The sequence below is a fragment of the Grampus griseus genome, assembly GCF_964374135.1.
Source record: "Grampus griseus genome assembly, chromosome: 5".
In the NCBI taxonomy this organism is placed as follows: domain Eukaryota; kingdom Metazoa; phylum Chordata; class Mammalia; order Artiodactyla; family Delphinidae; genus Grampus; species Grampus griseus.
The window spans coordinates 141320552-141346189 of record NC_138998.1 but is presented as its reverse complement, the minus strand read 5'-3'; the positions used below and the strand labels follow the sequence as shown (position 1 = coordinate 141346189).

General features: G+C 45.7%; 1 protein-coding gene across 1 annotated transcript in view; it reads left to right on the top strand.

Moving 5' to 3' along the window:
- Positions 1-25638, top strand: part of HSF2BP (heat shock transcription factor 2 binding protein) — an 81353-nt gene that overhangs the window by 43413 nt on the left and 12302 nt on the right. The window contains exon 7 of the mRNA XM_082654344.1: positions 2494-2597. Coding sequence (XP_082510470.1) covers positions 2494-2597 — 104 coding nt within the window. The remainder of the gene's footprint in view (positions 1-2493; positions 2598-25638) is intronic.

The following is a 25638-nucleotide window of genomic DNA, read 5'->3' as shown; positions in this document are numbered from 1 at the left end:
CATGCATGTATGTGTGTACCATAATTTAATCGATCCCTTATTAATGGACTAAATCGCTATTATTGATTTTCCTTTTGCCTCAGGCTCTAATATGTCTTGGTATAGTACTATTACTGATTCCATCTTGATTTTAAATTTTGATATATTGCTTATTATGGAATTGTTGCAGTAGTTCTGATTTTTAAAAGTTGCTTTACAATATATTTTAAAAACCTTGGTTACTAAGCTTTGTTGGCACCCCTTAAATTTGCAACCAAAGCAAGTGCCTTGCTCTCCTCACCCTCGCCGGTCCTGCTGGTTAAATGTTCAGTTGTGCACACACAGGACACTGCAGGAGATGGGCTGTGGGCTCTGGGCTCTGGTACCTTTTCCTGAAGAGAACTGGTGTTTCTCCTGACAGGCAGTTAGCTCTTCCTGACTCCTAAACCCTGGCCCCCCCGAGGTGGTCAGTGCCAAATCTGTGCTTCGTTCCGTGGTTTCCTCTCACTCTCCACTGGGCTCGGTAGTGTCTGCCTCGTCCAGTGGCCGGGTCAGAGCCGGCCACAGCCTGGGCAGATTCTGCATGCTCGCTAGTGCTCCCCTTGTCTGGTAGCTGCCTTTCTGGGCTTCCTCCTCCCTAGCTTTGCTCCATTTCCTGCAATTTCTTTAGCTCTCTTTTTAAAAAGTTTATTTAATTTATTCTTTTTTGGCTGCGTTGGGTCTTCGTTGCTGTGCACGGGCTTTCTCTAGTTGCGGCGAGCAGGGGCTACTCTTCGTTGTGGTGCGTGGGCTTCTCATTGCGGCGGCTTCTCTTGTTGGAGAGCATGGGCTGTAGGCACCTGGGCTTCAGGAGTTGTGGCTTGTGGGCTTAGGAGTTGTGGCTCGCGGGCTCTAGAGTTCAGGCTCAGTAGTTGTGGCACACAGGCTTAGTTGCTCTGCAGCATGTGAGATCTTCCCGGACCAGGGCTCGAACCCATGTCCCCTGCATTGGCAGGCGATTCTTAACCACTGTGCCACCAGGGAAGCCCTTCTTTAGCTCTCTTTTCTGTTTAGTATTTCTCCTTTCCCAGGTGTCAATTACCCTTGAGTTTTACAGTTTGATTATTAAAGTTTTCATTCTTGTAAGTTCTACTGGGTTCTTTTTTGAACTGCCTGGTTATTTATAATACTCAGTAGCTCCTTGATGATGTTTTAAATTTCTTTTTTGAATTATTTATACCTATTAAACATAGCTGTTTTCTATTTGGTAATTGATAATTGCAGTATCTGATAATTTTTTTTATGCTGACTCTGTCATTGGTTCTTTGTGCTGTTACTTTAAGGTCTTATTTTTCATGTGTTTTGTGATTTTTATTATGAACTTAAAATTGTTAGCACTGTATTTGTGAGAATTCTTTGAGGACCCAGTTGAGGGTCCTTTCCTCTAAGAGAATGTTTCCTGTGGCCGGGTGGCGGGAGCAGCTCCCATCCCAGGTCTACTTTCTTATTAAAATTATTGGCTTGTGGATTTTCAGGCAATACAGAAAGTATGCAATCATGCCAAGCTTGACAGTTCACTCTTTCCTGGCTTTCTGAAGGGGTCCGTGCTCTGAAGTCCTGTCTTGTGTTGGTCTGAGGCTTTTCTTTCTGTCCCTCTGCACAAAGGCACTAACACTGACATTCTGTGTCTCTGGAATCTGTCATCTTTAGGGCTCACCTTTCTGAATTTGAGCTCTCACTAAGTTCCCGATTAGAGATGTTTTCCCTTCATTTCTTACAAGGTCATTCATTTTTTTCAAGACTTTGCAAAATATTTGTGTAGCCTTTTCTATTACTGTACAGTATGAAGTTTTGGGGGTCTCTGTATTCAGCAGTATTATCAGAAACCAGTCCTATAGTTTTCCAGTTTTTAATAATATTCGACTCTGTATTACTAGTTGTGGTCAGTTCCCAAGACCACTTGTAAGACCCTATTTAACTCCAGGTCAGTAGGATCGTTGGTTGTTAGGGGTGGTTGGATTGTGGTGCTCTCCATCCCTTTGCCGTGGATTAAATAGGATGGTACGGCCTGACCTGGCCACCCAGGCATCATGGGTAACATTCACTGAATGAAAGGTAGGATTAAATTTTAAACAGTGAACTGAACTTTTAGAATACAGTATACTTATGAATGGAGGGTTTTCTGTCTATAAATGCAGGATTGGTACTAAAAGGGATTACTCAATGAATATGGTTTTGAGGTTCCCTGCGCCCACTTTGCATATGTGTCTCTTGATTATGTGAGCTTATAAGAGGTGGTGTTACGTGGCAGTATTGCTGAAGTTTCCCATTTTCAGGTAGCCTCACAGAGACAAATATTTTACATACTTCTGCTTACTATACCTGTCATCCAGACTGTGTTAGAGTTGGACATCTGAAGTGTAAGGGCATGAGGGCACCCCTAAATATGTTAAGGTCCTGTGAACCAGGAGATACATTTAGGGTGACGCAGTATGGAGGGGCAGCGTGTCAACACCATTTTCTTTTACATTTCAGATTAATGCTGATGTCCCTGTACAACGTGAGCATCAATTTGAAAGGCTTGAAGTACATTAGTGAGAGTCCAGGATTCATCCCTTTGTTGTGGTGGCTTCTGAGCGGTAAGGATGGGCTTTACCTGTGCGTCTCCTTATACACCTGTTCCCCTGTGGCAGGAGGAGGTCGTAAAGTATTAGAGATGAGGGTTGTTCATCCCAAGGTGTTCTCATGCCTTCCTAAAAAAAGATTTCAAATTATAGAAAACTCACTGGTATGCTGTTATTTCTAGTTCTGTTTCTCAAGTATCGCTTTCAATTTAGTTATGATTCTGTGACACAAAGAAAAATTATCTAATAAAACAGCTAATAAGTGGCTTTAACCTGTCCCTTTCACTGTGAACGATACAGCACTATGTATGCTGTCTGTGGCTCTGAACATCAGGTGTAGGGAAATCCCGTCGTTAAGCAACGGGGGGAAAAAAGAAATCTGAGAGATTGCAGCTCTGAAGTTCCATCTGTCTATCTATCTATCCATCTGATGTGTTTTTTTGTTTTCTTTGGAATAAAAAGCTGTCTTTACTGTTTCTCCGGCTTTTCTCCCTAACCACCAATTTAACCTAAAATTTTGTCCCAATCTGTTCATCATACTTTTTTTTATATAAATTTATTTGTTTATTTTTGGATGCGTTGGGTCTTCATTGCTGCCTGTAGGCTTTCTCTAGTTGTGGCGAGCAGGGGCTACTCTTTATTGCGATGCATGGACTTCTCATTGTGGTGGCTTCTCTTGTTGCAGAGCACGGGCTCTAGGCGCGCGGGCTCAGTAGTTGTGGCTTGCGGGCTTCAGTAGTTGTGGCACGCAGGCTCAGTAGTTGTGGCTCACGGGTTCTAGAGCGTAGGCTCAGTAGTTGTGGCTCATGGGCTTAGTTGCTCTGCGACATGTGGGATCTTCCTGGACCAGGGATCGAACCCGTGTGCCCTGCATTGGCAGGCGGATTCTTAACCACTGTGCCATCAGGGAAATCCTGTTTATCATACTTTTTAATAGCATGTCTTCAGTAGGAACATATTTCATTCAAGTGTGCAAAAAAATTACCTTTCCTTATTTTTTTGTAATTCAGATCAATCTCTGTTTTTGAGCTTCAGTCCCATTTGGTGGTAAATGCTTATTTTTTGTAACAGGTTTTTTGAGGTATAATTGACATGCAATAAACTGTACACATTTAAGGCAAACAACTGGTAAGTTTTGACGTAAGTTATACACCCGTAGAATCATCATCACAGTCAAGATAATGAGCACACCTGTCACTCTCGAGAGGTGCCTTGTGCTTCTTGGATCCCTCCTTCCCGTCCCTCTGTTCCCCTCTTCCCAGAAAATCGCTTGCCTCCTTTCTGTATTACAGGTTAGTTTTCATTTTCTACAGGTTTATATAAATGGAACCATGCACTGTGTATTCTTTTTTGCCTCTCTTCTTTCACTCGGCATAATTATTTCGAGATCTCTCCATCCTGTGTGTATTAATAGTTGATTCCTTTTTATTACTCAGTAGTATTCTGTTATGTGGAGAGACTGCAGTTGCTTTATGTATTCGGCTGTTGATGGACATTTGGGCTGTCTTCAGGTTTTGGCTCTTGTAAATAAAGCTGCTGTGAACATTCCTGTATGTTGTTGCCTGGACACCGGCTTTCATTTCTCTTGGGTCAGCGCCTGGGAGTGGACTGTCTAGCTCACGTAGTAGGTATTTTTGTGGCACTGCCAAGCTGTGCTGCAAAGTGTCGGCACTGCTTTGCACCCCCCAGCCCCCGCCCCAGCAGAGAGTTACCACCTCTGTTGTGCATATCCTCGTCAGTGTTTGGCATAGTCCTTCTTAATTTTAGATATTCTGGGAGTGGTGTGATATACCTCACTCACTTTGGTCTTAATTTGCATTTATGTTATGACTAATGATGTTGAGCATTTTTTCCTGTATTTATTTGCCCATCCATATATCTTGTATGATTAAATGTCTGTTCACACCTTTTTGCCCATTAAAAAAAATTGGGTTATTACTCAGCCATAAAAAGGAACAAAATTGGGTCATTTGTAGAGATGTGGATGGATCTAGAGACTGTCATACAGAGTGGAGTAAGTCAGAAGGAGGAAAACTAATATCGAATATTAACGCATATATGTAGAACTAGAAAAATGGTACAGATGAACCGGTTTGCAGGGCAGAAATAGAGACACAGATGTAGAGAACAAACGTATGGACACCAAGGGGGGAAAGCGGCGGGGGGCGGTGGTGGTGGTGGGATGAATTGGGCGATCGGGATTGACATGTATACACTGATGTGTATAAAATGGATGACTAATAAGAACCTGCTGTATAAAAAAAAATTGGGTTGTTTCAATTGAGTATTGAGGTTCTTTGTATATTCTGCATACAAATCTTTTGTCAGATATGTAGTTTGCAAATAATTGCTCTCAGTTTGTTGCTTGTCTTTTCATTCTCTTAAGAGCATCTTTAAAGAACAGAAGTTCTTAATTTTTTTGGTGAGGTTTAATTTATTGTTCTTTTTCTTCTACAAATCATGCTTTTGGTATAGAAATTTTTGCCACACGGATTTTTAAAATGTGTTTTCTTCTATTAGTTTTATAGTTTTGCATTTTACATTTAGGTCTGTGATCCATTTTGAGTTAATATTTATATATGGTGAGTGGTATGACTCAAAGTTGGTTTTTTTTGTTTTTGTTTTTTTGCATAAAGCCACCTAGTTGATCTAACACCATTTGTTTGGAAGGCTCTCCTTTCTCCACAGAATTGCCCTTGGACCTTTGTTGAAAATCAAATGACATTATATGAGAGGGTGTAGTTTTTGGACTCTATTCGTTTGTTCTGTGGATCCATTTTTGTAGCGTTATGCCAATACCATACTTTATAATAAATATTAAAGTCAGGTAGTGTAAATCCTCCAACTTTGTTCTTATTTTTCAAAGTTGTTTTGACTCTTTCTAAGTCCTTTGCATTTCCATACGAATTTGAGGATCAGCTTGTCACTTTCTAACAACAACAGAAAATCCTGTTGGGATTTTTATTAGGATTGTGTTGAATCAACAGTTCATCTTGGGGAGAATTGACATTTTAGCAATACCGAGTCTTCCAGCCAATGAAATAGTATATGCTTGTCTGTTTATTTAGATATTGTTGGGAGAGCAGAGGAACGGACCTCCTCTGTTTCTGGCTGTCTTTTCAAGGCTGCTTCTGTAGTAAACCCCCATGAAGGCAGAGATACTGTCTCTGTCCAGAACAGAGGGTGGGTTTGTTTACACTCATGCAATAGGGATAATGCTTCCCTCTGGGGAAAAGGTCTGGCAGGATTACTCCCATTATGAACCATTTGGGTTCCCTGAGTTTGGGTTTTCTCTTCTGTAATGCAGCCCATGGCATATGCCTGGCGCTGTGGAATTGGGTCTCACTGAACTGTGCTGACCCTCTGGATATGGCCGTTGCCGTGGAGGAATACTGTTCTTTGCCTTGGACACAGGGGTGTTGTCTCTCCTGCCAGCGTCCGTGAGACTCTCACATGCTGGCTTATTAACTTGCAAGTAGGGTAAAACCCCAGATCTTCCAAAGCTGTAAGGAGGCGGCCGAGAGGGCTGTGTTTGTATTTTAGGAGGCCTCCTGCCCACGAGGGCTGGGTATTTGACCAGACAGCTTTCTTCTCTTGAGAACGTGAGCCAAGGAACCCATGGAATCAGAGGTGGGTCTTGGGCTAGAGGTGGGCAGCTATCCCGGCTGGCCGCTGTGGGCCACGTGCCAGCAGATGGTGTCAGTCGGCAGGGGCGGGGGTGGGGAGAGGGCGAGGATAATTAAATAAAGGTCCCTAACACTCCTGGAGTGCCAGGCAATGTGTATTTACAGATTTACTTCTCTAAATACCCTTATAAGGCAAATATTACAATTTATGTTTTATATATGAGGAAACTGGAGCACGCAGGGGTGAAGTGACTTCCTCAAGGTCATACAGCTTCTGGGTGGAAGTCCGGGCAGTTGGGTTCTAGGTCCCTTCTCCCAGCCACCCTGTGGACCTCCACTCCGCAGGAAGTGCCTCTGAGGTGGATGCTTAGTTCCCGGTGACCTCTCTCCCTTCCTTGTCTCCTGGTGTGGCGTGGCTCAGCCTTAGAGAGGGATGTCCTGAAACCTTGCGCCCCTCTCTGCTAGCTTGCAGAGTGATCCTCCAGCGCCTTTTGCCAGTTGTTTACTTTCGCATAAAAAGAGGGCCTTAGGCTGAACGTTCTCTAGGGCCTTTTCTAGCTCTGGTGCTCCAGAAACGCTCCAGGGCCGAGTGACAGTCCTTACAGTTTCATTTTAATTTAGGCAGCTCTCTAGGTTGCCGCAACCCAAGAGTGTCGGTTCCTGACCCTCACCAGAGGTGGCGCGCTTTGACCAGGGTGGATTGTTCTTGCTTGAACTTCGGGTCCCATACAGTGGGGGCTGGGGTGAAGTTGCCTTAATGCCACTTTTTGCCCCGGGGCCATCAGGCTTTCTTGCTCATGAAGACAGTTACTGGCTCTTTTGACAGTGTGCACAGCCCAAAGCCTAATACATCTTTTGAGATGTCATCTTGATGTTATTTGCTATCACAGTCAAATAAAGACAAGGTCTGCCAAGCCCAGCGTGTTGTCCCCTGATTTATCCATGGAATTAATTTAACTTAAAAATTGAAATTTGTTATACAACTTGGTGTGTCTTTTAGGAAGGTGAATATATATTTTATTATAGAATAGGAAAACAGAAACAAAAGTAGTTCTCTGGAAAAAGTATGTGCATCTTGGTGCCTGGCAGTGGTGGTGTGATTGTTTTCATAATTCTAGACTGTCATAACTGCTTAGGACTAAGAGAATTTAAAAACTGGGGCTTCCTTGGTGGTGCAGTGGTTGAGAGTCCACCTGCCGATGCAGGGGACACGGGTTCCTGCCCTGGTCCGGGAAGATCCCACGTGCCGCGGAGCGGCTGGGCCCGTGAGCCATGGCCGCTGAGCCTGTGTTTCCGGAGCCTGTGCTCCGCAACAGGAGAGGCCACAACAATGAGAGGCCCATGTACCTAAAAAACAAACAAACAAACAAACAAAAAACTGGATTATTCTTCTTTGCTTTTAGGTAGATCTGCTTTATGAAAATATACTAGAAAATAAGAATCTCTCTTAACTTTTAAAAGATCTAGGAAAAAAGATTCCATTACTTCTTTCAATAATTGGTTCCTACATTTGTCAGTTTTCATGTTAGGAAATTTGATATGTTTTAAAGAACATGGACTTTGGATTCATTAGACCCAGATTGAAGTTACAGCTTGTCTACTTGGGAACTTACCTTTTAGGATCCCTCTTTTCTGCTCTGCAAAATGGGGATTTCTACCTCAAGGGTCTTCGTGTATATTAAAATGCAGTAGTGCCTGGGCCAATACCTAACATAGTAGGTGTTAAAGAGGTGTTAGTTTCGCTTTTTATTTATAATCTAAATCTTTTATGCCACAATGGAAGCTCATTTCCTTTTAATTCCTTTGACCTAAAGGTGGCAAGTTGCTTTCAAGCATCCGGACTTCTTTGATCCAGGGTACAGGACCAGTTGCTGTTAATCATCCCTGACTAAATAATCTCATTTCCTTTAACCTTTGCTGGGTTTCATTTTCCTTCCCTTTATTCAACTGTGTTGCTGGCTTTTTCCCAGGCTTTCTCCAAATTCTTCACATTCCTCTTAAGCCGAAGAACTGGCACGGAACTCTAGCAAATAGCTGATGAGGACAGAGTGTTTTTGGGAGGGACGGCCATTAACGGTTATGTAACCGTTAATGCAAACTGGCGTTCAGATCACACCTGTAACTTTTTAGTGCTGCATTTCCTACTCACATTTACAATGTTGAACAGCCACATAGGCATTTGCTTCCCATCTTACATTTATTTGGTTTATCTAGTAATATGAAACATTGATCGTTCTACCCAATTTGTGTTAATGTCTTTAGCCCAGACCTCTCTCCTGGGCCCCAGACCCATATATCCGACTATCTACTTGACATCTCCACATGGACAGCTAGCAGACATTCAGACTCAGTGTGTTCAGACTAAATTCCCAATCTTCCTCCATTTAGCTCTACCCACGGCCTTCCCAGTCTCAGTTGATGGCAGCTCTATTTTTCCAGTTTCTCAGGCCTGTAAAGACCTTGGAGTGATTCTTGTCTCCTTCTTCTCTGATACCCACGTGCAGTCTGTAAGGAAATTCTGATGGCCCTGCTTTCAGAATACATCCATAATCTGACCACAGTCTGCCACTACCACCAGCTTTTGAGCCTCCCTCATCTTCTGTTTAAAAACTTCAGGTCACCTCCTGCAGATCTCCCATCAGCCCATCCCTGTAGACCATGAATTGGGAGGCAGGGGTATAATGGCCTAGATCTTGGACAAGTCTCCATACTGAAAACAGTCAAAATGTCTGGTGAGATATAAAAAACACTTTAAAAGCCCTCCTTTGAGCTAGAAAAATAGTAATTACACCCAGAGCACAAAAGCCAAGTGAAAGTGAGATGCCAGAGAGGTTAACAGAGACCTGAGCTAACTCCTGTTCTGAAGGCATTTGTCAAGATGACCTTTAGTTTCCGTGTCCTAACAGGGTGTGGGGACAGGAAACAAAGCTCAGTTACCACCCTAAATGAGTAGCCGGGTAGGGGACTCCCAAAGGTACTTACCAGCATTGTCAGGGTAGACTGAAGGTACTCTTCCTGCCCTTGGAGACTACAGGAAGGTGGCCTGTTTGACCTTAGGGACTGAACACAGTGGGGGAAAATCTCTTCTGAGAATAACCATAGGCTGTAGTGGAGGAAAAATGTCCTCTGAGAATTAATCACTGTAGACTGGGTTTCATGCAGCTTCGAAGCCTGAATTCAAACCACCCAGGCAGTCCTCGTTTAGAGAACAATGCACATCCTTTCTGGAGGATTCTTTGACTTCAACCGGTTCATACAGATAAGGTTCCAAGAGTCAGAGCTCACATATTAAAAATTACAAAAGCATGGGGGGAAGTATCATTAGTGAGATAACATGACATAGACCCTAAAGAAGGTTTCAGGTCTAAGAGTTATCAAATCAATATAAAATAAGTGTGTTTACTGTGCTTAAAGAAAAAAAGAAGGGATTAACATATGAGTAAAGAGTGAGAGATTGTGAAAGTGACTGGGCAGATCTGAAAAAGGGTCAAATAATATTTCTGGAAGTGAACAATATAATGATTGCAATTATAAATTTAACAGACAGCTTTAACAGCAGATTAGACATAGTTGAAGGGATAATTAGATTGATGCAGACAGTTCTGAAGAAATTATCCGGAATGAAGCACAGAGAGACAGAGATGGAAAATCGGAGCAGGCAAGAGACAGAGGAGAGACTGGGCACTGGACGGTCAGCGCTCTGGGCAGGGAGGGGAGGGTGAGTGGGACAGAAGCAGCGTTTGGAGGGACGATGACAGAACTATCAGCGTTCTGGGCAGGGAGGGGAGAGCGAGTGAGGCAGAAGCAGCGTTACAGGGATAATGCCAGAGAAGCTCCCCACCCTTGTTTGCACTGAATTCGAGAAGTGCACCTGATTGTAAGCAGGATGAAGGACAAGGAATCTGCACTAAGACACATTGTGATGAAAACCAGAATATTAGAGAGAGGAGGTCTTAGAAGCAGGCAGACAGAAAAGATGCATACCTTCAAAGGATTGACACTTTGACTGACAGTTGACCCCTTCACAGCAATAGTGCAGTATCTTAGCACGGAGAGAAAATAACTGTGAACACGAATTTGTATGCTTCTCTCCCCCCGCCAACAAATAGCTTTCAGAGCAAGGGTGAAATAAAGACATTTCAGACAAACAAGAACTGAGAGAGTCTGTCACCAGTAGACCTTCCCAGTAGGAGCTTCTAAAGGGTGTCTATATATATATACACTTCAGGAGGAGCGTGATCTCGGATGGAAAGTGTGAGATGCGAGTGAGAGCAATGATCAGAGGCGGTAGCACATGTATCAGTAAGTCAAAATAAACACCGACGAACAGAAAAGCCAAACAGTAGAATACCAAGAGCAGAGTGATAGCATGTGCACTGGGAGGAGGATAGGCAGAGCGGCAGCGTTGTGAGGTCCAGCCCTGTTCAAAACCGAGAGCCGAAACAGTGGCTAATTTCAGACCTTGATAGTTGGCAGGTGAAAATTTCTAGGATCACGTGGAGATAATAGAAATAGACTCTATGCCTATAACGTTAATACAGGATAAAATGTGATGTGAAAAATAATTCAAAAGGTGGCAAGAAAGAGAAAAAATGAAAAAATAAGATGGAAGCAATAAATCCAAAAATATGTACAGTTACAACTATAAATGGACCAAATGACCCAGTTAAGAGAGAGTCATGTCAGACTGGATTTAAAATAATCATCCAGTTATATGTTGTTTATAAGAGATTCATTTAAAACATAAGAATACATAACGGTTGAGAATAAAAGGAAAACATACTAGGCAGATTCTCATCACCAGATTCTGTATCACCAGGATATAACATTTTGAACTTATATAAACACTTCCTAATATAGTCTCAAAAATGAAACAACTGAAAACAGCATAAGAAGGAATTCATAAATCCCCCATGATCAGGGACATTTTAACCCACTTCACTCAATACTTGATAACGAAAAAAGAACAAACATTCAATAAGGATAAGAATGGTTTGAAAAACACAACCAGTCTGCCCCACTGGATGCATAGAAGACTCCAACTGTATACTTGTTTCAGTTACACATGGAAAATTTATGAAAGTGATCATTTTCTGGGGTTTGAAACAAGTCTCACATTTCAGATGATAAGAATCGTATGGGATATCTTCTTTGACCACGAAACAGTGAAGGTGGAAATTAATAACAAAAAGAGAATTAGTAAAATCCTGCATGTAGAAATTAAGTAACCCATGAGTAAAAGAAGAACTCATAATAGAAATCAGATGTTTTGAACTGCATAATGAAAATATTACGTATCAAAAATGATGAAATGCATTTAAATCAGTATTTAGTAGAAAGTTTATCAATTTAAAGAAGAAAGCGGAAAATGAATGAGCTGAACATCTACGTAAGAGCTTAAGAAATGGGAACAACCCTGGGCAGCTCAGCAGCAGATTTGAGCTGGTAGGAAGAATCAGCAGACTTAACGCTAGGTAGAGGTTATCTGGTCTGAACAACAGAAACAGAAAAGGATGACGGAGAATGAGCAAAGCTCAGAGACCTCCAGGACGTCGTCAAGCATATACCAGCATAAGCACAGTATGAGTCCCTGAAGGAAATGCTCGAGAGAAGAAAGGGGCAGAAAAGATATTCGAGAAGAGAACATCTGAAAACATCCTAACTTAGGACCAAGAGAACATTTCGGAATCAGTGAAACACGTACCAGGACACCACAGATTGACAGCTCGCTGCTCGTCAGAAACAGTGGCCCTAAAGCGGAGGGATGATGTGTCCAAAGTTCTGAAAGAAAAGACCTTCTACCAAGAACTCTGTGTCCAGCTAAACTAGTCTTCAAAATGAAGGCAAAATACATTCCTGGATACGCAAAGACTGAGAGATTTTATTGCTAGCAGACCTTCTTTACAAGAAAGGAAGTTCTTAAAGCTGGGAGAAAATGACCCCAATGCATAACTCCAATCCAGAGATATTGGTGGAGGCCACCTTGCCATGGGCTCAGTGTGATTCATGGGTAAGGCTGGTGTTTCAGAGGCGCTCTCTGTTGAAACTGTTTTTTTTTTTTTTTTTTTTTTGCGGTACGCAGGCCTCTCACTGTTGTGGCCTCTCCTGTTGTGGAGCACAGGCTCCGGACGCGCAGGCTCAGCGGCCATGGCTCACGGGCCCAGCCACTCCGCGGCATGTGGGATCTTCCCGGACCGGGGCACGAACCCGTGTCCCCTGCATCGGCAGGCGGACTCTCAACCACTGCGCCACCAGAGAAGCCCCGTGGTTTTTTTTTTAAAGACAAATACCACACCTGTTGCACTGACAATCTGAACACTGGGCTAATGCAAAGTATTAGGAGAAATATTTAACCAACATAATAAAACAGTTATATTGAAAATCTTTGTAAATAACCATCTTAAATGTTTTGCTTTTTGATCACATGGTTATCATCATTGTTCACATAATAAAGATGTAGCTTACTAGAATCATAACCCTTGCAAGGCCACCTATTTGGCTAATAGGAATGCTGAAGATACGTAACTAAACTTTCATCAGCATGCAAACCTCTCAGCCTTTCTCTGTGCATATGATCCAAATATTTATAACCAAATGCCAGATATTCTCTGTGATATAACCAAAGTCCAAATAAGAGCGTTGCATCTCTGTGTGAGATGATGGACAGCTGCACGCAAACTGAAGTGTTTCATTCATTCATTGGAGCACCTCCTACATGTTACAGGCGCTTGGGATCATCTGTGAGCCAAACGAGATCCCTGCCCTCTTGGAGCTTTCATTCCCGTGTGGAAGAGAGACAGTAAACAACAAGCAGACCAACCAGGGGAATTACACAGTATGTCAAAAGGTGACTGGTGCCACGGGAAAAGAGACTGTGACACCACAGTGGGGTAGGGAGGTGTGAGTTAGAGGACGGAGGTACACTGGCCTCACTGAAAGGAAAATGATGCTTAAACTAACTTTAGAAAAACGAGAGGAGCTATTCACAGAAGATGCTGGAGTAACTCAAAATTTGAGAAAAATCTAAGCAGCCAAGCTTTGGGAAGGGCAGGGTGAAGCCAGCTGCAAGCTGGAGGATCCCTCTTTGCATCCTTGTGTCAGCACTCTGACCCGGCTTCAGCGACCGACAGCACAGATGAACTTCCCCCAAGTGGCCAGCCACATAGCCACAGGCAGCTCTGCATCACACCTCATAGTTCTATGGCCCAGACTGGGAAAAATACTCCTCTTCAGCAGCTCCAGCCAGAACACACCTGCAGGACGACTCTGGTCTGGCTCAGGCCACGCGCCCTTCGCTGAGATCGTCACCATGGCACCGCCAGGCCCCACGCTGACCAGTGAGGAGGGTAGAAGGCAGGCGCATGCCAAGCAGACCTAAGAACAGCCCCACGGAAACCGAGTCCAGGCTAACGTTCCTAGCCCAGGGTCCAATCACGCCACCAACAGTGAACTTGGGGACCCCACCTCTGCCTAGGCTGGTGAACAACCTGAGGAGTGTACAGAACAGGAGGTGCGTCCAGGCAATGTTGGGCCAGAGGTGGCCACTAACTTCTTGCAGGTCGTGGCAAAAAGACCCAGGCGCTTGGGCAAAGTGGTGGGGATTCAGAAGACCCTCAGAGACCCAGTCAGGGCCCAGTTCAGTGAAGAATTGGAAAGCAAATCCAGAACAGAGGCCGGAGGCCACGGGGAAAGCTAGAGAAGGCATCAATGGCCTGAGGGAGACCGGACAGCGGCTCCTAACAGACGCGGAGCAGCAGAGGGCGGCTCCTGCAGCGCGTGGAATGGAGACCACGGCCAAGGGCAGGGCAGAGGCAGGCTTTCGACAACAGGAATTGTGTGGAGATCTAAGATCTGGTTCCAACCAAAAGGAAAAGTACGGTCTAGGTGGATATGACCGATATTTATGAAACAAGATACCAAGAAATTGTTAAATCAATATGTCTCTAAGTAAAATGGGAAACCAAAGGCGGCAGGACTTGGCGTGGGCTAGAGCGCAGCAGAAAGCTCCTAAGAGGCGTGGCCTGAGCTGAGCCTGCAGAGAGCAGGACAGCGAGGGCGGCCCAGTGAGGCGGTGCTCAAAGCCGCTGGGTCTGATGGCTCTGCGTGCCTCGCAGACGGGGGATGGTGCAGCGTTTGTCCTTCTGTGACTGGCTTGTTTCACTCAGCTACCTCCATGTCCTCGAGGTTCAACCACGTTGTGGCAGGCTGAAAAATACTCCACTGTACGTATAGACCACAGTTTCTCTATCCATCTGTCGATGGACATTTAGGTTGCTTCCTTATCTTGGCTATTGTGAGTAATGCTGCAGTAAACATGGCTAACAAATATCTCTTCAAGATCCTTTTTTCAATTCTTTTTGGATATGTACCCAGGGATGGGATAAAATCTTTCACTCTTACTAGAAGCCTTTCTAGTAAAAAAAAAAAAAAACCATGGAAAACTCTCAAATATTATTGACTTGACACTTGGCCTTCAGGTCCAATAGGACAAAGAAGTCAGCCTCCCCACCGGATATTGCGGGGCCTGTTCTCTTTGATTAATCAAACCTTATGTAACAATTTTAACCAGAAACACAGTCTAAGTGTTTGATTTTTAGCTGTTGATAGAATTGAGTGGTAAAATGACTGCTTCATATCTTGAAGGATGTCAGAAAACATTTGGCTTACGTATGTCAAATCCAACAAGCTGAGAACAATCGAAAATTTACTCTAGTCTGATAGAGGTATAATTAATTCATGGTCACAATTTTGAAAGGGGAGGTAGTTTATATGGAAAGATGAGTTTGGTGTGGGACATGCTCAGTTCGGGGTAACAGTAAAAAAAAGAAAATATCTGAAGGGAGCTATCCAACAGGTCCTTGGAGATGAGAAGCTTGGAGTTCACGTGATAGGCCAGAGGCATGGGTTTGGGAGTCATTATTAGAGAAGTAACAGAACAGAGGACTGGGAGTGTGGAGACTGTCATGCAGCAGAGCTGGCCCTCCCAGGGCCATGGGGAGAGGCCTGAGCCCTGAGGAGGGGTCTCCGGGAGCCCGGAGTGAGGAGAGGCAGGGCGAGGGCAGAGCTGGGCCTAGCCTCCCTCTGGCAGTTCCCTGGTTTGTGGTTCTGGGCGAGTCCTTTAGATTATATGACAGTCAGGCTTGTCATCTACAAAGTAGAACTGCAAATGTGTCTCTGCTTTCCTCAAAGGGAGGCCATGAGAATTTAGTGTAACAGTAAATGGAAATGGTTATAAATTTAAAAAAAGGAGAAAATAGTCATTTGTGAAGAAAGGAGTCTAATAGTGTCAGATATATGTTGAAGATCAAGAAAAGAGGAATGGAGAAAAGGCTTTGGTGATCTTTGAAAAGATTTTCTGTAGAGTACAGAATTAAGGACAAAGGAGATTGAAGGAGGGGATGGGGAAAGGAGAGCAGTAGTGAGGGTAATGCTGCTTGGGCGGGAGTTTGTTAGTGAAAGGGGGCTTCGTGTGTTGGTATTAAGGGTATTAAGGGTAATCAGGTCCTAATTTTCAGGTTTTGAATTTCAAATAGAAAGGAAATAATTAAAAATAAGAATTAGGGACTTCCCTGGCGGGCCAGTGGTTAAGACTCTGCGCTTCCACTGCAGGGGGCGCGGGTTCCATCCCTGGTCGGGGAACTAAGAATCCTGTGTGACGAGCGCTCAGCCAAAAAACAACAAAAAAACAAAACAAAACCCCCCAAGCATTAATATACCTTACGTTACAGCACACTGCGACCATAACCCCCAAGCATTAATATACCTTACCTTACAGCACACTGCGACCATAACGTTTTCTTGAGCAAGGAGTTATTTTCTCTTGCAGTTCATCTTCAAACGGTGAGTTCTTTTCTGGCATAAGAGTAGTTACTAAAATGTGATACTCGCTTCATTTTTGGCGGTTTGTTTTAATATAGTCTGCTAATATTAGAATAGTTTTTATAATCATTCTTTCTGTATGAATTCTGCATTATTCTTTAAGAAAAGACACCATTAAGTATTTTTCACTAATTCACTGATGGAAGATCCAGTGCTTAGGATTATTGTTCTTTATAAGATTATTCAACCTCAGCTAATGAAATTTCCCATATGATTTGTAAACGTTCCAGCTGTGAACACACTCTACTGATAACACGAGCTATGTAGCATCTTGGAAGCCAGTTTATTCAGGAATCAAAAGAAAGCCTCTAGAAGGTGAAAATTGGGAAGTTAGTGTTTATCATATATTTGCTGGGCTGTATTTTGTGGAAATATATTTTAGCATTTTAAGTGCTAAAATTATAGAGAAAAACTTGCATGTCCCAAGATCATATGGCTCCAGGAGAGAGCCTGGCTAGAACTTGAAGGTACACGACCTGAGCATCTTCTAATCTTGCCTGCGTTACCCTCCCAGCCAGAATGTCCACCAGGCCACAGAGGCTTCTGCAGAGCAGGGCCAATGCCAGGGCACCAGGAGGCCACCGGGACTTCAGCTCAGGAGCAGCACAGAAGGCAGGGACCCCTGCCCCCACTTAGCATGGCAAGGTGCCCGTTAGAGCTCTGCGTACGTTACGTGCAAGGCACAGGGTTCTTGAGTCATCTCTTACGGTTGGATCAGATCATAACACGCAAAGATTATTACCCCTGTTTTACAAGACGTGAAACTGTGCACTGCACAGTGCTGAGAGTGATGCAGTTCCTGAGCTTGTAGCACTAGGGGTCGGAACCACTTTGCCCTTCTCCCATGATTTCTCTGGTTGTGTCTGTATATTCTGGACACTGTGCGTGACTTATCCAGCACCCCATGTCGTGTCCCTCGTATCTGTTACTCAGGGCTTCACTCTCCCTTTCATGGACCATATGACCCCGGGAAAGAGATTCTAAGCTCCAGGAGGGGCTTTTGTGGAAAAAAAAAAAAGAACATACACACGCACAAACCTACCTGTGCCCTAATGTTCAAGCTTGGGTCCCCATCCATAGAGGTTGTAATTTAATTGACTGGGAGCGGGACCCAGATGTTGAGGCTTCCACACCTTCTCGGTGACTCTGATGTGTAGGACAGGGTTGGGGGTTAGTGGTCTGAGGCGGTCATGGCAGTCCTATCATCGTGCCAGTGATTGGTTTAGGATTCAGGGCTTATTCCACTCCGTGCGTGGCATCCTTCTGCCCACGGTCACTGGTCCGGAAGTGGATGCATGAGCTACGCTAGGCCCGTCCAGACCCCAGGGATGGTGGAGAGGCTTCTCCCTCACCGGCTGTGAACCAGGAAGCGCGTAGCCCCGCGTGCTGCTTGCCCCTCCCTGTGACTGAGTGCGCCAGCCTTACGGTGACGCTGTGCAGCGTGGAGTGGGGGGAAGAGGGGACCCAGGTCTTTGACAGCATGATTGAGCCAGTGAACCCAGCTCTGTAATGGACATGATACGACATCATAAATGTTATTAGTGCTTAAGCCAGTTTGAGTTGTAGTTTTGTATTTTTTGCTAAGTATTCTGACTCACTGTTTCTGTAGTAAAAGTCAGTAGAATTCCCTAAATCAGTTCGAAGTTTCTCGATATGCAGAATGAAGGGATACAAAGAAGGTGTGATAGTCGGAGGTAGCATCTGCACTGCCTTGGAAGCGTGCCCTGCCAGCATCAACGCACCGGCCTTGCTCTTCTTGACAAAATGTGAAGATTTGGCAGAGTTCTCTGCGTGTGGTTCAGAAGTGCCGGCCGTAGGCTAGGGGTGCAAATCCTACTTACTAGTTGTTGATCTTGAGCGAATCCGTTGACCAGCCTCCGCCCCCACTCTTCACCTGTAAAATGGTGACAGTGACATCTGCTTCGGAGTGGTTACAGGGACTCAGTTAGTCCATCCATGGACACAGGGCACCAGCACAGTGCGTGGGGCTGGGGCTAGGCTGAGCCACGTGGAATTGCCAGTATTTGTCCATTTTGGACCTATAAAAATGACAGTTTCACATGGTTCAGCTGAACACATTTTTAATAATAAGTGAAAATTGGGAACTGGGGATGTCATCAGGATAATTAAAAGCATTATTTTGGCCTCAAATAATGTTCAGTGAAAGTTGTTTTTTTTAAAATGGAGTTAGCCATGTTTCACTTTACTTCATGGGATTTAAAACCTCAGCCAAAGAAGTAACTTACATGTTTAATTTTCAAGGCTGTGCGCAGAGTACTTAATTCTTAGGAAGACAGATTATAATTATACCATTCTTTAAACGGTTCAGCATCGCCGAGACAGGGTTTTCATCTGTGAGACGTGATAGTGGAGGGTTGCCTTCTATGTACTGTTTTGTCAAATATATGTGACTGGCTTCTTTTTACTCCAGGGGCCCACACCCACGGTGCTTCCGTGGTGAACAGCAATGGAGCACACATGGGTACAGCACGTTCTCTGTGCACTCGCTGCGTGACGGCCACGGGCCAAAGTCTGTGCTTACTGTGCTTTGCGTAGTCTTTACGGCAGGTATATCTTATACACAAAGATGCTAAGGCTCATGGAAGCGTAGGGCTCTCTGAGGCCACACAGCTAGCAGTGTGGTGCTTTAGAATGCGCGTGTAATGCTGTGGGTGGCCACAAAGGCGCAGAACGAACAGCAAAACCCTCACTGCTTCTCCACTTGGAGATTTAAGTCACTGAGCTCTGGACCCAGGAGGGCGGCGGCTGTCTGAGGTTGGTCTCCTTGCGCACGATTGCACGTGGGGACCTGGAAGTGACTTCTGAGTTCGGATTTGAATATCCTTAGGACCTGCCACTGCCTGTCAGCGGGCCCCAGTCTTGGCCACTGTTCACCACAGGTAGGAAGGAAGCTCCTTAAGGAGTTTTCTTGTTCTGTGGCGGGACCCTAGCAGTCCGCTCCATGCTCCTGAGTCACGGAGGAAGGACATCTGACTCTGGCAGGCTGACTTGACTGCAGACGGTAAAGAGATGTTGCCCCAGAGTGAAAAGGCAGTAACGGGTGTGAAAGCACTTTGTAAGGGGTGAACTGCTCGTCAGGTGTAAGTTGTTTTTATCATTATCTCCTTCTGGAAAGCAGCAGGCCTGCACAGGGTGGCCAGTACTCCACTTGGTCCTGCAGCAGTTGGGGTTCAGTTCCTCCCACCTCACGGCTGGAGAGATCCAGTGTTTTCTTGATTCCTGAAGGAAGCCTGAGAGCCCAGGTGAACGATGGAGTGCTTGCGGCAGGCTTACGGCTTCTCCATGGAAACACGCGGGCTTTGAAAGAAGTTGCTCTTATTTCAGGGTAAAGGGTTGGTTCTCTAGCACCTAGAATGATGAGGTACCCGTGGGTCTGACCGAAGCTTTGTATTTTCATATGCTGTGAACTTTGTCAGTGGCTGATGGCCTGTTACCAGCATTGTGATATAAACACTGTAACATTTGAAAACTACCAAACCCTGGAGGTTCAAATATTTTGAGTCCAATTTTTTTTTTTTTTTTTTTTTTTTTTTTTTTTTTTGCGGTACGCGGGCCTCTCACTGCTGTGGCCTCTCCCGTTGCGGAGCACAGGCTCCGGACTCGCAGGCTTAGCGGCCATGGCTCACGGGCCTAGCTGCTCCGTGGCACGTGGAATCTTCCCGGACCAGGGCATGAACCTGTGTCCCCTGCATTAGCAGGCAGACTCCCAACCACTGCGCCACCAGGGAAGCCGCTGTTTCTCTTTTTAACAAAGTATTTCTTTCAGTGGTTACTCTAGGGTATAAGATACACATGTTAACTTATCACAGTTCACCTTCAAAATATACCACTCATGTGTAGTGTAAGAAGCTTACAGCAGTAGACTTCTTTTTCCCCTTTCTGTTCTCTTACAATTGTCATATGTGTGTTGAACACCTCAAAATACATTTTTATTATTTTTGCTTTAAACAGCTACCTTTTAAAGAGATTGAAAAGATATGAAGAAAAAGGTCCATGATTTACCGTTTCTGCTGCTCTCATTCCTTTGTGTAGATCTCAGTTTCCACCTGGTATCACTTTTCTTGGGGTGCAGGTCTGCTGGTGTAGAATTCTCTCAGTTTCTGTTTGTCTTACAAAGGTTTGCTCACCATTATTTCTGAAAGATATTTTTGCTGGGTATGGGACTTGAGGTTTCATTACTCTAAACATGTTGCCCCCTGTTCTCTGGTCCACATGGTTTCTTACCAGGAGTCTGCTGTCATTCTTACCTTTTCTTTCTACCTCATGTTGTTTTTCCCCTCTTGTTGCCTCTAAGAATTTCTCTTTATCAGTGGTTTTCAGACATCTGATTGTGATGTGCCTTTACCTGCTTGGATCTGTAGGTTTGTGGTTTACCTCAAATCTGAATATTGTAGGCCATTATTTCTTCAAAATGTTGTTATGTCTTCCCCCTTCTAGGACTCCAATAACAAGCTTTCTCCTTCCAGGACTCCAATAACAAGCTTGATATTGTTCCACAGGTCACTGGTGCTTTTTGCTTTTTTTTTTCTTTCAATATTGTTTCCTCTTTGTGTGAGGGCAAAAGTTCATCGAAGAAAATTACAGTATGAGGGAATTTGGTAGCTTTATGTTCTCACTTGGGCTTGTGGCCATCCTCCTCCTCAAGAAGTACTGAGGAGCAGGCTGTCCCGGCATCCAGCTCACAGCGTCCTCTTCATGTCCCTGCCACTGCTTCTCCCCACACTGCATCATCACAGGAAACAGAAACAGCTGCTGGCACAAACCCTTATGTTTAAAATTTACTTTCCATAAACTAATCTTTCCAGAAAAATAACCCAAAAGGTAACTCTTGGAAAGATCTTTCAGATAAGATGCCTAAATTCTGTCAGGCCATAGGTGTGTGATATTCCTCATGGCTGAAGGAAGTGCAACAGCCAGTCAAAGTTCTAGCAGCTGCACGTACTGAGCCCTCACTCTAGCCAGCACGTGCTTACGTGCGTTCTCTAGTGCGTTCTCTCAAACCCTTTGATGTGCTGTGTGTCCTGATTTACTGACCAGGAAACCAAGGCTCAGAGAATGTGAAATCCTTACTTGCCAAGGCTGGGCAGTTAGGAAGGTACCATATTTGGTGTTCATATCCTGGCCCTCTGACTCCAAACCCTGAGCTTGTGTGTTTTCTCCTGGGCCATGCTGGCTTTATGATTTAAACCTACATTTAACTTGAAATGTGAAAATTGTGTGTGGCCTCCATTTAATGGATTATATACCATTTTGAGAAGTCTGTTTTCCAGTGGTATTGCTGTTATGGTTACTAACATCTGCTTATTTTCATGTATTTTGACATGTGTTGAAGTGGGACTCATTTGGTTGTGATTCAGGCTCTGCATATGTGTCAGAGTTGACCCATCTGCCATGCAAGTATATTTTAGAAAAGGAGCAAATTCCTAGCTGGGCTAAGTAACCCTTTTTCCACTTCCCTCTGTGTGTGATCTGTTGTCTAAAGTATTGTGTCGAGAAAGTTGAGAAGTGATTTTGGAAAGAAGGAAATGAGGAATCTGTGTTGGAGTGTGATCCAGAAACAGATGAGCTGATGGAAGAAGCCAAGATGCTCACATCCATTTGGAGGGAGTTTTAATTGGTAAAGGTTGAAGCTATAACATGATTTTGGAAAGAAAAAATTAGAAAATGTGATAAATGATTAGACACATTACGTTCCCAGATCTTTAAAATCCAACTAGAAACTACTCTCTAGGGAGCCTTTCCAGACGTCCCACCCCCAAGACTGATCATTCCTTCTTTAGGGTCTCATGGTGGATATTACAAACAGACTCATATTCGTACTTTCTTAATCTATTGCTTGTTAATAGCCTGGAACTCTTTTATTGAAAAAAATCCCAGAGTAGTTGAGAGAGTAGAGACTAGAGGTTGTATTTCTTTTGTCTCCCACAAAGTACACTGCTGGGGCTTGGCATCCCCTCTGCAGACTCTGCCGCTGAGCTGGGGGCTTTTCCCGCCCCTCTGGCGGCTGGCGCCGCGGGCAGGGTGCACTGAAGCTTGGAGCACCCGGGAAGCTCGTAGTTTACAGGTGTTCCTCGAGCGCCGAGCCTGCCCTAGGACCTGGAGGTTCAGAAGTGAGCAAGACGGAGCTCTTTCCTTGTGGAACTTATATTCAGGTGAAAGACTTGACAACCGGCAGAATGGTGGAGATCGTGTAATACAGAGAAAGATGGGTGGTGTGAGGGCCTCGAGGCACAAGGTGGGGCTGCTCTGTGGGCGTGTGAGTGCAGACCTGAGAGAAGTGGGGGACAAGCCATCAGAGTTCTGCGAACAGAGCGGCCCGGGCCGCGGAGGGGCAGTGGGAAGGCCCTGCGGTGGCCGTGGCCGTGAGAATATAGGGGTGAAGCGGCAGTGTGGTGGAGAGGTGCAGGGGAGTGTCAGGAAGGAGGTCAGGGAGCCCCTCGGGCCGGGTCCCCTGGGGCCTGGAGTGGGCTGTGAAGGTAGAGCAGGGCAGCCCTGGTCTGAGGGGCAGTCACGGGGCTCCATCTGGCTGCCGGGGCCGGGGCCGGGGGCTGGGGGGCAGGTGCAGGGTGTGGGTGGGAGGTGTGGCGGCTGCGGGTAGCAGCAGCGGCGACAGTGATTGACGTGCGTGGATTCAGGGTCCATTTGGAGGGGAGGGGGATATGAGGGAGGGCGGGCTGGGGTGATGCTTGAGTTTGGGGCTGAGTAGCTCGGTCCCTGGTGGTGCTATTAGGAGGACTTGGGGAGGAACCAGTAGTTTGGTACATGTGAAATTCGAGATGCCTGTTTGACCTTCAAAGGGGGGTGCGAAGCGCACGATTGGGTTTCTGAGTTGAGTTCATGCAGAGGCTGGAGCTGGAGACCACTCTGTGAGCCATCATGGTGTAGGAAGCACGTGTGGCCCTAGCCGTGGACCGCGTCATCCCGGGAGTGAGAGGGCTCTGAGGACGGGCCTGGGCCGCTCCAGCGTCTTCAGTGCAGGAGGAAGAGGAGGGGGAAGCAAAGGAGACGCTGAGGGAGCACGACGGAAGCGGGGCGAGGGGGGAGAACCCGGAGGACGTGGTGTCCTCGAGGTCCCTGAAGACCGTGAACCCGGAGTGACTGTGTCACACGCCCCTGAGCAGCCGAGCTGCAGTTGGGGTAGCCTGCCGGCCAGGAGGGGAGAGGGCCCGGCTGGGGGGCGCTCGGGGGGAGCCTGAGGCTGGGTCGTCAGCGGCTCCTCAGCAGGGCTCACGATGAGCAGCCAGGTCAGTGCGGCCTGACTCAGTCCACCCCGGGTGTCAGGGTCCTTATGCGGACGTGGCGTCGGCGTCTAAGGCGGTGACACCGATGTTTGGGAACGGCTCACAGATTGGCTCTGAAGGCAATTCCAGGAGGCATTCCAGAAACCTTCTGAACAGTGACGGTATTTCTGGAACGAAGCTGAAGCCCTCCCAGCTGACTGCTTCGGTGGAGAGCAGGCTCTGGGTTGTGAGAGTTCTGGAACTTGGTAGGATGGTTCCTCTCCTTGCTCTGAAGTGCCCTGGAGATGCCCTGTCTGGGAGGGAGAGCCAGCTCTGGGAGCCAGGGAGCGGGCAGCTGCTGACCCCCAGCCTCTCCTGCCACGTTGAACTGTATTGCCGGAGGGACCGGTTTCCTTCTGTTTGGTTTTGTTGCATTCAGTAGATTAGATTTTCGTGGAGAGGAATTAAAAATCAAATTATATTTTAATTGTTCTTGTAATTTAACAGGATTCTATGGTCAAACCTTTTGTAGTCACCTTGAAATTCATGTCTTATCAAGCTCTCTTTTTATAGTTGACTCCAAACAAGCCACAGCACGCTCGCCCTCCCTTTTTCCCTGCTCGCTCATCCAGATGACTGCTCATTTCCCCAGGCTCCCCAGGCGTGTAGGCTTGTCTTTCACCCGCTGTCTGAGGGAAGACAGGGCAAGGTGCTGGGCTCTCAGAGCTCATGCGCGGGTGGAACCAGGCGGCAGGAGGGTGCTGAGATGCCCGCCAGGAGGAGAAGTGTTTGCTCGCTGGTTTATGTTAGAGTGCTAAAGGGACTCAAATGCTGTTTCAGGATGAGGCTTCTGTGGCGATATTAAATGTCATGAATCTGATCTGTCTTAACCGTTAAGGCTCAATAACTATCTCCTGGTTAGAGACTCAGAGAACAAGTTTTGGTTGATTTGTGAAGTTGGATTTTGTTTAATTTTGATGGGATTTTTTCCTTGATCCAGTGAAGGATCAAGGAAGAAATCCTTTACCACAGAGAAGTAATTGTAGAGAAATCCTCAGCGTCGTGTCTCTTACGAGTTGCATACGTTTGCATTTAGGTGAGGGCTGGTGGTGCTGTGAGCACCGAGAGATGTCACCAGCTGACGCTGGGGGGGCAGTGCAGGGACGGCCAGAAAGATTCATAGAGGACGTGAAACAGTAAAAGAGTTTCTAAAATGCTCACTTGTCACTTGGAACAAATAGTGTACACAGCACGAATTGAGTTACTTCTGCTTAGATTTTAGTTGATGACACTGGTGGCCTTAGAGATATTTGTACCTAATGGTTTAATATTCAAGGCACCTATTTCTTTAACTTAAGGAAAAAAGGCCTACAAGCAACAAAGGAAAACCAAGTAAGTATTGCATTTCTTGGCTGGCTGAGCTGCTGCGTGGCGTGTAGCTTATTTTGAAGGCATGTTTGGCATTATTTCTTCTCAGAATCTGTCCACGGTCAGACTTGGGTCTAACAGACAGTCAGTCTGGGCCATGCTCCCAGGAGCAGAGGCCCCTCTGCAGGGTATGAACCACGGCTCTCCTGCCTGCCTGGGAAACTGGATGCACTTTGCATACAATGGGACTCGTGGTGGTGCAGGTGCATCTCTGCGGACCAGCAGGCTTTGCACAGCACACGTGCCGGGTGTCAGGCGCAGTGTCAGCCGGTCTGCAGAGACTCCCAGTGAGCATCCGGGGTGCGCATAGCCCTGGCTCTGGTTCTCTGAGGGTTACTGCCTTGTCTCCCACGTTCAAGAACTTGAAATTTGCAGGGAACGTGTATTAGGGTTCTCCAGAGCAATGGAACCAGTGGGATAGATAGATCGATAGATATGAGGAGATTTATATGGGGGCCGAGAAGTCCCATGATCTGCTGTCCGCAAGCCAGAGAACGAGGAAAGCCAGTGCTGTAGTTCAGTCCCAAGTGCAAAGGCCCAAGAACCAGCAGCGCCATGTCCAAGGGCAGGAGAAGATGGACGTCCCACTCAAGCAGCCAGAGCGAATTCACCCTTCCTCTGCCTTTTTGTTCTATTCAGGCCTTCAGTGAATTGTCGACGCCACCCACACTGGGGAGAGTGACCTTCTTTACTTGGTCTGTGGATTCAAACGCTGATTTCTTCCAAGGAAACCCTTACAGACACACTCAGAAATAATGTTTTGCCAGCTCTGGGCATCTCTTAGCCTAGTCGATTTGACACATAGAATTGACCATCACAGAAGGCAAGCCTTAAAAGAACTAATTTGAGATGGTCCAGAGTACTTAATGAGATGCTGATGAT